At 42.9% G+C, this 13,549-nt stretch overlaps 1 protein-coding gene across 3 annotated transcripts in view; it reads right to left on the reverse strand.

Moving 5' to 3' along the window:
* Positions 1-451: 451 nt before the first annotated feature.
* LCP1 (lymphocyte cytosolic protein 1) overlaps positions 452-13,549 on the reverse strand; it is an 81,755-nt gene continuing 68,657 nt past the window's right edge. For 2 of the 3 annotated variants that reach the window (XM_032874010.1, XM_032874009.1), the window contains exons 14-16: positions 8,119-8,242; positions 5,012-5,136; positions 452-2,207 (exon numbers count right to left, since the gene is read on the reverse strand). In XM_032874010.1, coding sequence (XP_032729901.1) covers positions 2,075-2,207; positions 5,012-5,136; positions 8,119-8,242 — 382 coding nt within the window. In that variant the 3' untranslated portion in view covers positions 452-2,074. Of the gene's footprint in view, positions 2,208-4,780; positions 4,861-5,011; positions 5,137-8,118; positions 8,243-13,549 lie in introns of all 3 variants that reach the window. The other variant, XR_004384613.1, reaches the window with a different exon arrangement.

Genomic DNA, 13,549 nt, shown 5'->3' on the forward strand with positions numbered 1-13,549 from the left:
AAGCCTGCAGGTGCGAAATTCCTCAGCATCCGCCCCCGATGCTCCTCCCTCACCATGCCCCGCCCAGCCAGGCTGGAGAGCGGACATCAGTTCCTGTCAGCCAAAAGGATTCCTTCTGCAATCTCTCTAGAAGCCATCTTGCACCAATCCCCACATCTGGTTTTTGTTCATGACTGGGCTCAATGTGTCTAACACCAGCTTACTCTTTGGTTTTTCTTTAGACTGTTTTCTCCATTACAAGCTCGCCCTGCCGTTCTATCACTCAACACACCTGAGAATTTATTGAACCTGGTCAGCCGAGCACAGTGCTGGTCTTACTTAGAAGGGTATTTCTAAAACCTTGCCCAATGCCTACCACATATTAGACGTTCAGTGTGTGTTGGCTGAATGATGTAATTAATAAGTCATGCTACATTCTAATGGAACTTTCAAAAGGAAACATCCAGAGACATCTCATAAAGGGAACATTTTATTTGGAGAGATCTTGAGCATTCTTTTATCTTCATTTCCCATTAAGGCAGTAACAGTCTTCCTGGAGGCAGGTGGGGGAGAATGATCTGAGGCTACATTAAGTTCAGTCTAAGATGAAGCCAACCACTTTGTATTCAGATGTGGCAGAAATACAGATTATGGGCTAGGAGAGGCCACAGATTGGCTTCTCGCACGTGCTGCGGAGGAACAGATCCAGGGCAAGGCATTTCAATTGCTTTGCAAAATGGCTAAGTTCCATTACATGCCATTCCTGAAGAGGATACCTCGTGGATGAGCCCTTTTACCGGGACGGAGGGAGTCTAGTGTTGGTTCACAGTGCTCTGTCACTTCCTAGCCTTCCGTAGGTTTTCACGGAAATTGTATCATCAATTAGGGCGGTTCAGATTCACACTGCTCCTCTGGTTTTGTTTCAAAATTATTTAAATGTCATATGGATATGACTGTATTGTGTGGGGGATAAGGGGTGGGATGGGGCGCGCTTTTCATTGGCACATATTGCCCCTTGAGCTTGCGGGGGTGGCAAAAAGCTTCTACACTACCAAAAAAGTAAACATTGATAATATGGCCTTGCAGCAATCAGAGGTACTAAGATCTAACAGCAAATGAAAGCAGAGCCGAATTGCTTCCAGTCACCAGATAAGTTAGCCAGACCACAACAAGGAGAACTAACAGGCAGGGCTAAATGCGTGGAGAGCCAGTACCAGGAAGGCTGGATGCTTTGCTGCGGCTCCACACTGTCCCCTGGTGGTACAATGCTCAATTACACCCTCCTTGGATGTAAGCTGCCCAGTTAAGAATCTGAGGACATCATATGCAAGATGTTAGACCAGGTCTCAACCCAAATCCTAGAGTTAAAAAACAGAGGCTTCCTGTTGGCCGATAAAACCACAACTGATGACATTTGGGATGCTAGTTCTGAGGAGAGGCTCTGATGATGTCCTACTTCTGCAAATCACCAGACTGTTGGGACCCCAACAGCCTGACTGATATGTCAGATGCTCCAAAGGGCCCAGATACAAGAATGGGCAGCAGAGGTGGGCCACAGAAGAAGGCACAGTTCTGAGAGCATGTAGAGCAGAGCTACGGAAGGCAGAGTGTAGGGGATGGGGAACAGAAGGAGAGGCTTGTAACAGATCAAATGCTGGCTGCCAGAAATAGGCTTTAGGACTGGTTGGATGATTTCCCCTCTCCTGGCTCTCACCTTGAACAAAAAAGGCAGCCAAATTAAGCCAGTTTGAAATATTATTAATAACAGTGCAGCTTCTATACTTGACTAATGGCAAAAGCAGGAAGGTGCCTGGAAGATAAGTTTTTTTCTTCTCTAGATTTTCAAGGCAGCAATAAATTCAACAATAAAAAAGATTTGTAAGAGATTGGATTTTGTTTTTTTTGTTTGCAAAGAATGAAGCATTTTTGTTAAATACAGGAGAAGCAACCTGGCTGAACAAACATATACTTTCTGGAATCCTGGATAACGTCACCAAGTTGAACACTTTGGAATGGCTTTGACTCGTCCCCATGCTTCCTGTAGGTACCCCATGTTGAGCAATCAGGAATGCGCATGTGGCCTCCCCACTGGGATCTACACCCTCTTCATTCCTTTCCCCATGAGGCAAGCAAACACCGTCATGACCATTTTGGGGTTCACTTCGACCAGATCTTCTGGAAGAGCATACACTCTGGCGCCAATTTTTCGGGCCATAGAGATGGCATATCTAAAAAGGAGGAAAGAGGAAGAATGAGGGGAGCCTGAGCAACACAATGTGAAGGGGACCCCTCAGGACCGTACTCATTGTCATCCCACATACGACATACCACGTACCACACACCACATACTATATCCCAGATCCTCTGCAGAACTCATTCTTGGGATACTTGGAGTCCGTCATGGCGTCCTTCCATTTTTGTGAGCAAATCTTGGCCCAACAAAGTCTCTGACTCTTATCAGACTTGCTGTCTAGACCCAAGATGATTACAAATGTATTATCTGTTCTTAGAGATCCCCTGAGCTCTTGCCACTTTTGATTCCTTCACCATGAGTATTCTCTTGGGCTGCAGAGCGGCAGAAAATATCATAGAACTGAACAAGAATGTGCGCTGGGAAAGGTTGGCAGACTCCATTTCCCCTGCAGAAATATTTTTACAAGGAAGTAAAATGGGGAGATGCATCGGTCATACTTCAACCTCACACATCAGTTTTATTCCTTGTTCCATTCCAGTCTTTGCCCACATAGGCATGTATTTATTTACGTTACTATAATACTAGTATAGCCAGAGTTTTATATTACACATTTTCCACATAAGATTATTATAGCTCCATTGGAACATTTTGCTCACTTTTTAATTATAGGAAGATAATTTTTATGAGTTGTAATCTATTTTCAAATAAGCCCACATTACTACCTGGCAATTCTTTTATTCACCTCATTTATTATCTAGCAACCTCTTATAAGGACTACTCTAGAGATTCCCCATTCTATCTAAGGCCCCATTATTCTCTCTGCTCTGTAAACTAACTTTATTCTTTCTCTACTGATCATATTAAATGAAAAGCATCAGGCAGGCATAGTCCTCATTCTTTCTCCTTGACCATTTCTCAATCACTTCCTCTATATTGATTATTAATGAAACAAAAATGTACTTTCCTATTATAAAATATAGAGGGAAGTTGTTGAAAAATTAGAAACAAGAGCTTCAAGAAAATCATGCAAACCTTGCCACCAAAACAGAACCATTTTTAGCATTCTGTATAATCTCTTTTACCCATTTTTCAAAGGAATTTTGGATCATGCCTGTAGAGACGAGTGCTTGGGGGGGCGGGGAGCTCTGATATCAGACTCTGGACCTCAGCTGAACCACTTAGTAACTGTAAGGTTTTGGGCTCTATAAACTAACTTAAGAACTTCAAGTTCTTTAAACCTAATCACATTCTCCTTGAACAACTAGGCCCACTTTTTTTATTTTGTTTTAATTTCTAGGTTTTCATATGTATTCTTTCCTCTATCTGCAGTATTCTTTCTCCCTCCTTCACCTGTCTACCCCTACCCTCCTTCTTATTGTCCTTTCAATACATCTCATCTTAGATGTTACTTGCTCTGATGATCTTCGTTTCCCTTCCTGTCTCTTCCATAGCACCCTGTGTCCCTCATCTATCCCATCCTTCTGTTGTAGTTACCATTCATAATTCCAGCATACAAGGAACACAGGCCCCTGAATTTCCCAAATTAGGAACAGAAAGAATACTGTTGAGATTATATATATATATATATATATATATATATATAGCCTTTTATAGGGCTATATATATATATATAGGGCTGCTGGGCACTATTCAACTTGTTAATTCTGGAACTTTCTGATGGATTGAATTGTGTTCCCCCCCCAAAAAAAAAAAAAAAAGATATATGGAAGCCCTATCCTTCTAGTAACTCAGATTACGGCCTTCTTTGGAAAGGAAGTTATTTCAGGTGTAATTAGTTAAGATGAGGCCATGCTGGAGTGGGGTGGGGCCCTCATCCAATATGACTAGTGCCTGAAGAGACCCAGACACACACACAGAAGGGAGACAGCCATGTAAAGTCACAGACACATAGGGGAGGTCATGTGAAGACAGAGGCAGAGACTGGAGTGATCTATCTATAAGCCAAGGACTGCGGGCCATCAGCAGAAGCCAGGAGAGAGGCAAGGGAGAGATTCTCCCTCATAGCCGCAGAAGCCACCAACCCTGCCAACTTCTCAATCTCACGCTAACAGCCTCCACAACTGTGAGAGAAGACATTTCTGTTTCTTTAAGTTGCCCTGGTTGTGGTATTTGGTTATGACAACCCTAGGAAATAATACAACCGGCTCTGAGAAAGGCACCACTCTGGAGTATGGGTCAGCAAAATTTCCATTAAAAAAAAATAGGTAGCCAATATTTTAGGTTTTGTGGGCTTTGTCACCGCTACTCAACTCTGCCCTTCTAGCAGGGAAGCAGCTAGAGAACATATGTAAATGAAGAGGCATGGCTATGCCAATAAAACTTTATTTACAAAAGCAGACAACCATCCAATTTTGGCTCACAGACTATAATCTGCTACCCCTCACTCTATACGGTAAAGCCCCCCTCAAGCAGCTGCTCCCCAGCTGGTAAAGACTCTGGTCTTGAACCCCAGTCCTGCTAGGTCGTATCTACGGATAGTCACAAATGGGGTGTGTTTATATTTGGGCCTGGCACGTACTTTATTTAGGAAGTCTCTGATCAATTACAATTAGGAAGTGGGTTTTATGAAACTAGAGGCTTGCTTACCAATTGGAAGAATATTCTTGTTGTCCTTTATCTTGCTCCCATTCTAACACTAGGAGTCTTAAACTGCTATTGTACAATATCTAAAGTAATGATGATGGGACACAGTAAGTAATGAGAAGAAAAAGCAAATAGTGCAATAAACTGCCCAAAAGGCACAAACAATAAATAGACTTTATAGCTATCATTGCCAGTTGGGTCCTCCCCTCCCCCGCCTCGAGTTTATTAACGTACTTGGCATTGTTGAGTTTCTCTTCATCATTCAGGTTTTCCGTCTTCAGAAGGTCATAGTTGATGGAACCTGGTTGAATGGCATCAATGAGATCCAGAACAGGCAGACTTGTGCTAATCTTTGGGTCCTGCACAGAGAGAAAGAGTTGGTTTCATCAGTATCTCCCCAACTTACTTGTGTTCCGCTCAAGGGAAGTGGGTGGTTCTCTCCTCTTACACACAAAAGATACACAGCCTAGTTTGGGAAATGCCACAGCATTCCACATGGGCTTTCAAGTCAACTGTCCTTTCTGTAGGTAGGGGTGTCCCCGACTTCCCAGTGCCTCTGGAAGTGGAGGAAACCCATTGTCTGCCAACAGGCAGGGAGTCGTTCTCACACAGTGAATGGAAGGGAGTTTGCAGGCCATCCCGGAGCTGACCGGCAGGGATCATGACGAGGACCCAGCTGGACAGGAGTTTTGGCAGATGCTCCCTTCTTGGAGACCTCAGGGAAAGAACGGAGTCTGTAGGTCCAAGGAGGGGGTTCCAGCAGATGCATGAGTAAATGCAACAATAGTAACTAGCACCTGCCGGGGCCTCCCAGCTTGCCCAGAACTTCTTGTAGGTTGCCTTTAGGTTGCCTCACTTGTCACCACCAGCCTCAGGTCTAGGCATCAATGCACAGTGAATAAAGGGAGTTTCTGAGCTTCAGTGACTTACTGGTAAGCGGCAGAGCTGCATTTGAACCTAGATACTCTGACTTAAGATCCCAGGCTCTTTCTTTGGCTTTGTAAGCATTTTCGTGTTCACACCCAGAGCTGTGAGGGCGCCCATGTGCTCTCCCCTTCCCCGGGCACCTGTGAGTGCACGCATGGAGAAGCGATGGCACGTGGCCCTCTGAGCAGAGTCAAATCCATACACCGCACACCTTGAGGGTCCAAATCAGAATGCATTCTCAGCAAGGAACAAGCTACAGCACCCCTGCAAGATGCTAGGTCTCTAGCATCGGTCCTCTGGAGAAGAGGAATGATATTTTAAAAAATATGGTGGGTCCATTTTTATTTACTCCTCAGTAACGTGAGGACTCTTACAAAATAAAATCGATACGTAATCATAATCCAATTTCCAACATTAGCCTGAGTTTCTGTCTCTTTTGAAGAGCCACGAGGGAAACCAAATGGAGGAATCTGAGTTTGGCTTCCTTTCCTCCTTTCTTCCCACAGTCTTGTCCAAGCGCTGACAGGCGGAGCTGGCTGGCAACTGGCAGCACTCATAGATGAGGAGGGGACCAGGGCTCGTTCCAAAATGGCTACTCAAGAGTGAACTGTGTTCACTATTTTCTTTCTAGGATTTCACTTAAAAGGAATGTGGGGCTAAGTTGACGTTTTTCTTTTGTGTGTGTGTGTGTGCGTGTGTTTAATCAATTCTATAATGACTTTGTGAGAAGACAGGAAAAAATGAGCCCCGAGCGACACAAGGAGTAAAAGAGCTGTCAGACCTTCTCAAGAGTGAGTCCTCATGAGAACCCCGCCGAAGCCACAGTGCGACCTCATGGGCAGCAGTGACAGCTGTTTTGTGGAGAGGCTGCACGCCCCTGGGCTATCAGCCCGATGGCTGCACAGTAATGGTTCAGTGGCCTATGGCTGCATGCTGCTCTGGAGCCTCACCTCGCAGGTAAAGGCGCTTTCTGCTCACTGACGGATCACCTCCTACAATTAGTAGCTGTACCCTCAGCCACTGTAGCTCCAGTGTCCTCGCCTCTAAAGTGAGGTGAACACTAAAGCTTCCTTCACAACATCTGAGAGATGACAAGAGGCATGACAAGCAAGGAGCCCCTGTGGCTCAGGGTGCATTCCCTATTGTGAGTGTTCCCAGATTTGGCCCTTTGTCTGCTTTTATAAATAAAGTTTTATTGGAACACAACCATGCCCATTCATTTATATATTTTCTACAGCTGCTTCCTTGCTACAACAGTAGAGTCCAGTCTCTATAACAAAGCCTGCCCTTCCAAATCTTTTTTTTTTTTTTTTTTTGGAAGAACTTGCTTAAGCCTCTCACCAGCCTCTGTTCCTGTATCTGCTCAGCTCTCCAGACTGAAGGGTTAGCTGGAGGAGAGACAAAGGTGGCCTTTACCTGTGATGAGCTCACAGGGAGGATGTTCCTGGTGCAGCACAACTCAGAAATACTGTCTACTCTTTCTGGTGGGGCGAAATTTTCATTTTTTTTCTTGATTTTTTTCTTGATTTTGAAGCAGAAGTCTGTATCATGACAAACTGCCTCAGCAATCATGTTAATACAAACTCTGAAGGGGTCCCTTCCCCTAATTCCTGACCTTTAAACCAAAAAACAAAAACAAAAACAAACCCTAGTTAAGACAGCATAGACATTATGAATCTAGTATGCAAGTCCCTGGAGGAAGGATCCAGCTAATGTATGAAAGATGAGTTAAGAAATTTAATAAAGTATAATGCTGTTTTTAATAAAAATGGGATTTGGATACATGTACACAACTGCTTTTCCCCTAAAAACACCACATGGGAGAACTTTTAGCATTTTCATATTCCACCATCATTAGGATAATAATCTGAATCATGAAGCTGTGTGCATTTAAACAATATTATTGTATTTTATGTTACTTTGGAAGAAAAATGCCTAAAACAATGTGTTTAAAATGATGGGTTTTTTAAATTAATTATTACATGGGTGCCTGGGTGGCTCAGTTGGTTGAGCGACTGCCTTCGGCTAAGGTCCACCTTCGGCTTAAGGTTATGATCCCAGAGTCTCAGGATCAAGTCTTACATCAGACTCGCAGCTCCACGGGGAGTCTGCTTCTTCCTCTGACCTTCGCCCCTCTCATGCTCTCTCTCACTGTCTCTCTCTCAAATAAATAAATAAAATCTTTTTAAAAAATTATTTAAAAATAAAATTAATTATTACAGGAGAAAGTGACAAGAAATTTGTCAATGAAATAGCCTGTGACCACCAAAACAATAATGGATCATTCAAGCAAAATCAAAATTGGAGGGAAAGCCTCAGACACCTCACACTGAAGTCACTTTAAAATAGAGGGAAAACAATAAAGATAAACACATAGCTCAGATGGCCGTGAGCAAGAGACCTAAGACTTTTACCTTGAAACTAGAGATGGATGAACTTTTTGCCGCTTCTTTCAATGTTTCATTCACCCAGTTGACAATAATGTCATCATTGACCTTCTGCCCGCCTCCAATTTCTTCAAGAATATTCAGCGTGTACCTGAACAAAATCAAGAATGATTTCTAGAGAAAACTCGCTAAGGAATTCAATAACACAGAAAGCAGCCAGAGTAGAAGTGTTCTTTTCTTCCTAGGTACGCCTCAGAAGATAGCCTGGACACCATTATGTTTACAGGAAAAATAAAGTAAAATAAAAACATTATTTCCTTTTAGAATATAATTTAAAATGTAGCTTTGTGGTTATTATCCTGAGATGCAGAATACCTCCTTCTAGCACTGTCATTGCTCTGGATAGGAAGGGAAAACAGAACAGAGGGAAAGGAAAGCAAAGCAAAGGATTCAAACCAGTGACACTTTTCTTAAAGGAACCATGAGGGCACCTGGTGGCTCAGTGGGTTAAGCCTCTGCCTTTGGCTCAGGTCATGATCTCAGGGTCCTGGGATCGAGCCCCACATCGGGCTCTCTGCTCGGCGGGGAGCCTGCTTTCCCCTCTCTCTCTGCCTGCCTTTCTGTCTACTTGTGATCTCTCTCTGTCAAATAAATAAATAAAATCTTTAAAAAAAAAAAAAAGGAAACCATGAAAATGGAGGGACAAGTCAATGTTAGAAAAACCCAAGGGGCCAGCCAGCATAATGAAGGAAAAATATTAAAGAGTTTCCTTCTTATCCAAGTAGAAATATTAGGAACACACAGACCACAGTTAATCTTTAGTCTGAGCATAAGAATCACCTTAGATGCATACTGTTACGAGAATTGGGTTTTTCGGGAAAAGCTTTAAAAGACACTTCAAGCTCCAGTAAGTGAAAGAGTCGAGTGGTAGGTGCAACAAACAGAACGACTCTTTCCCAGGGAAAGCAAGGAGAGAGTCAAGATGAGAAATGCTCAGTCTGGGCCCAGACACGAGACCAAAGGTTAAGGAATTAACGGATTTGAACGGGATAAGGCTCAGGCAGATTTTCCAAATAATCGTATCCTGGAAAAAGGCCCTAGTTTTGATCGGTTCATAGAGATGATATTTTATGGCATCACTGGCTTCCTGTTTCCTGATACTTTCCTGATAGCATGGGTATTGAGTTATGAGTGTTTACCATAACAATGAAGCATTTCCGCCTGGGGAGCGTGGTAAGAAAAGGCAGGTGAGCTCAAGTTTCATCCATCCTGTCTGCATACCACCTCGTGGGGCAAAATGGAGTTTGATCTGCTAGAGGCTCCTCTTGTCTCAGAGGTGAATTCTCACTTCCCTTTGTCAGGACGCCCATACTGCTTTGTTGACAGGTAGGGTCCAAGGGCATAAAGATTATTTTGAGTTAAAAGCAATCAAAACACAGCAGATTTAGGAAAAGCTCTTTGCCTCCCTCCAGATCTGCTGAAAAGAATTTGGAAGAAAGACCTGGTCCAGGAAGAGAGCTATCAACATAGAAAATTGCATGATACTATGAACAAGGTGTGGCAGATAGGGAGGAACCTAGCAAGGCCCGTTTGATCGAAGTCCTCTATATCTCCGTGTTTCCGAGTAGCCCACCAAACATCCGTTTACCAAACATTTAGTCTTTTCATCTTCCTGAATTGCATTCCTTTCTTTTGAAGTCCCAGATCCCTACGCCTTCTCCTTAGTTCAGAATGCTATACAACTTCATTTGGCCTGCCCATCTTTGGAATTTCTAAGTCTGTGTGGATTCCCATTCATACAAAATTAAATTTGATTTTCTCCTATTAAATTGTCTCAGGCCAATTTGATTCTTATTCTGGAAAGAAGGACCCTGAAAGGCAGAGGAAATTCTTCCTCCCTGACAATACTCCCAAGTGGACAGAAGCTAGGGAAGAAACCGGTACAGACAGGCTCACCTCGATACAAAAGTCTTTCGGTGCCAACAAAAAGGCACCGAGCAACAGGCAAACTGAGAGACATACAGAAAATCATGGAGGCAGCTGGCTGCATTTGGGGGTCTGAGAACGGCCCCTCATGGTGGCAACAGAGTTCTGGGGAGTACACAATTGCCCTTCCCCCACCTCAAGGGAGGTGCGACAGTTTAAACGGAATCCTATCCCCACCTCTAAGCACAATGGTAAAAACAAAAGGAAGAAAGGATAGAATGACACTGGAATCTCAACTCCGGACAGTCCAGGGAGCACTCGCCGTAGATTCAAAATTTTAAACACAAATCAATTTGGCCCATGTCTACCTAGGATTTTCCTTGTGAGATAATTGCTCCATACCATCAAACGTGTTTTGGAGCTACAGTGCTTTTATTAACCTCCAGAGAGGATCCCAGCATAGCATCCCTGGTGCTTGCACACTGCGTTGTGCTGAGAAGCCGTCTGTCACAGGGAAAGGGTGTCTCGAGCCCAGCTTTAGCTGGTGCCTGATTCAACAAAAGAGGATGGATGGGGAATGCACGCGTGCTGCCGCAGGAGGGGCTGCGATTGTTAACTTGCTTGCCTTCCTGCCTTCCAGGGCTTGTTTGATTTATTTAACATTTGACCCAGAGGGACAAACTGTGCTGTTTTGTTTTACAAGGACCTATCCCAAATTCACCGTCCACAGCCTGTTAGATCTGTGGTGAATTCCTCATCCTCCTGCATCTTTGTTCATTCGCTGGAGTCTGACATGGCTGGCTGCTGGCAGCTTCCTTGCTTCCAGCTTTTGTCTCCAAATTTATACAGATGCTATTTGCCAGCTTTCTAATCTGAAAACAATTTCCAGGCTCGTGAAGGGGAAAGGGAGGTTTAGGCACGCGTCTCTCATTTGTTCTTAGAGGGGAAAATGACATGCCATTTATTGTCCAGATAAATGACCAAATTAGCACATCTGTGCAATCCAATGAAATAAATTCCAGCTAGAACTAGCTCTAAATTTAATAGATTTGTTAATGTGTGGAACACAGAGAAAAAAAAGGTCCCCTCTGGTGGCATTTCCATAATTATCAGTCATTCCATCACCTTCAAGAGTAATATATTTCTCTGTCCATTTCTTATATGTACCATTCTTGAGTAAGCACTCATGAGAAATGTGACTTATTAGCCAGCTGGGGACAGCAGCTGCAGTCTAGACTTTATGGTATATACACCAGCCATCGAGTACAACATCAGGCCCTGTTTCTATAAGATAAATGGAACAAAGATGATATTACAAGGTGATTTTCAGGTATTAGTAAATTCAAAGCGGCATAGAGTTGGCTGGAGGTTTTTTTTTTTTTTTTTAATCATTAAAAGAGAAAACATCAAAGCTTACATCATATTCAAACCCAAAAGTCAACTTAACCATTGCAACTGAAAAGATTTGTTTGTTTTTTAAAGAAATCAGTAGCCAAGTCAGCCTATTAAGAATTAAACACACACATGAAAGACAATAGAGAAGAGGTCACACATGTTTCTGGAAATACCCTGGTACAGCTGCTCTTAGGGACGTTCAGGGACATTCTAGATGATTCTAGATTGAGCTGAGGTTTCTTTAGCGTTGGAGTTTTCTGTGCCAGAAGAGCCTTGTGAATCTGCCTTTAAACTTAAAGGAGACCCCGGTTTAGAGGTGGGTAGTAGAGTGCTATACTTGGTAAAGCCAGTGTGAATCAGGTAGCGAACTCCATTATGATCACTTCTGATTGCATCCCATCACCTGGAAACACTGACATACTTACTTTGAAGGCCATTGTGAATATCAGGGCCTAGAGACAGTGGGTTAGGATTAAAGCTAGTGCCTAGAGACACTACACACCTTGTCTTTGCCACTCACTTATGAGATATCATGTAATGTGACATGTGGTTTCTGGAACTTCCTTCCAGGTAGTAAGTGAATTAAGTCATAGTAACATAGGTTCTAATAAAGGGTTGTAAGATTTCTGCCTGGTCAAGGCCACCAGGATGGGGGAAAGAGTGAAGCATTTAAAAATAAACTATTTTACACTTAAAGGTTTGTTATCTTAAATTCTTCCCAAGCTCATGCTTTTGCACCAAAAATCATTTACTTTTCTTATATTTTCTATTTATATATTACATTCTACCTTGTTCAAATAACATTGCCACATGGTTCTCACATTAGTCAAGTCCGTATTCAACTCTACAAGGTAACTAAAATTATCTCGTGAAGAACTAGCAGGAAATTCTGTTTCTAGCCATGGTGCAGTAATAGGGACCAGCCTTCCTCTTCTGCCTTAAGCACCCAAACACAATGAAGAACATATGAAGCAGTGGTGCTCAGAGACACTGGACAAAGTAAGCATAAAACAGTGGTCCCTGAAAGAAGGAAGGCAAGCCTGCTGAGCCCTAAGATTATCCCAGCTTATTGTGTGAAGAGTTTCCAGGCTGCAGTGCAGAGAGAAGGAGAACCCAAACAGAGCAGAGCAGTCCCCCTGAGTTGAGAGGACAGGACTGAGAACTCAAGGAAACCAAGGAGCCTGAAATTCGTGGGGCAGAATACCAGAGAGGAAAGAGCTGCCTGGAGAGGAAAGAGTCATCTAGAAAGAATGCTCCAGACATCTTCAGAGGGTTTGCCATAAGTCTTTAGCTGAGTATTACTCAGTGCACGTGTGTGAGCAAAGTACTAGAGACTAGAACAAGAACAGTCAGAAAAGAATGGACAGAATGATTCTAAGAAAGCACACAGCACTGGGAATAATTTGGTTCCCACCAGTCAGAGCGGAAAAACCTCATGATACCTAGAGCATCAAGTTCAGTACTCAGCAGAGATTATCTCAGTACAGAGAGACAAAACTAGCTCAAGCCTAATTAAACTTTTAAAAAAGCCCCAAAAGGAGCAGACTGTGTTTAAGTATCTTAACTGCATCCCAGGAAAAAATTTGAGAATATTTAAAGGAATAGAGAAATATCAGCATGCAGCAAGGTGAAATTCACAATGCCTCACATACAATACAAAAGAAGTGGTACAAAGAAGTGGCAAAATATAACCCATAGTGAGGATAAAAGTCAATAAGAAACAGACCAAGAAATAACAGCGACTATAATTATGTTCAGTGTGTTCAAGCAGGTGGAGGAAAGAGATACTAGAGACGCTGAAAAAGACCCAACTCAAATTTTTATGCATGAAAACTATAATCTCTGAGATAAAAAATATAGATACATTGGATGGGGTGAATGTAAGATTAGACAATCCAGAAGAAGAGATTAGTGACCTTGAAGACAAAGCAATAGAAATTATCCCAAATGAAACACAGAGAGGAAAAATGAGAGAGGGGAAAACTGAATAGTGTCAGTGAACCTAGGACAACTTCAAAATGGCCAAATAGGTGTGTAGTGCATACCTGGAGTCCCTCCAAAACAAACTGGGGTGGGTGGTATAGGGAATATATTTGAGGAAAAAAGGACCACACCTTTTCCACATTTGATGAACACT

The sequence above is a fragment of the Lontra canadensis genome, unplaced genomic scaffold (assembly GCF_010015895.1).
Source record: "Lontra canadensis isolate GAN:19392208 unplaced genomic scaffold, GSC_riverotter_1.0 scaffold51, whole genome shotgun sequence".
Lineage (NCBI taxonomy): Eukaryota > Metazoa > Chordata > Mammalia > Carnivora > Mustelidae > Lontra > Lontra canadensis.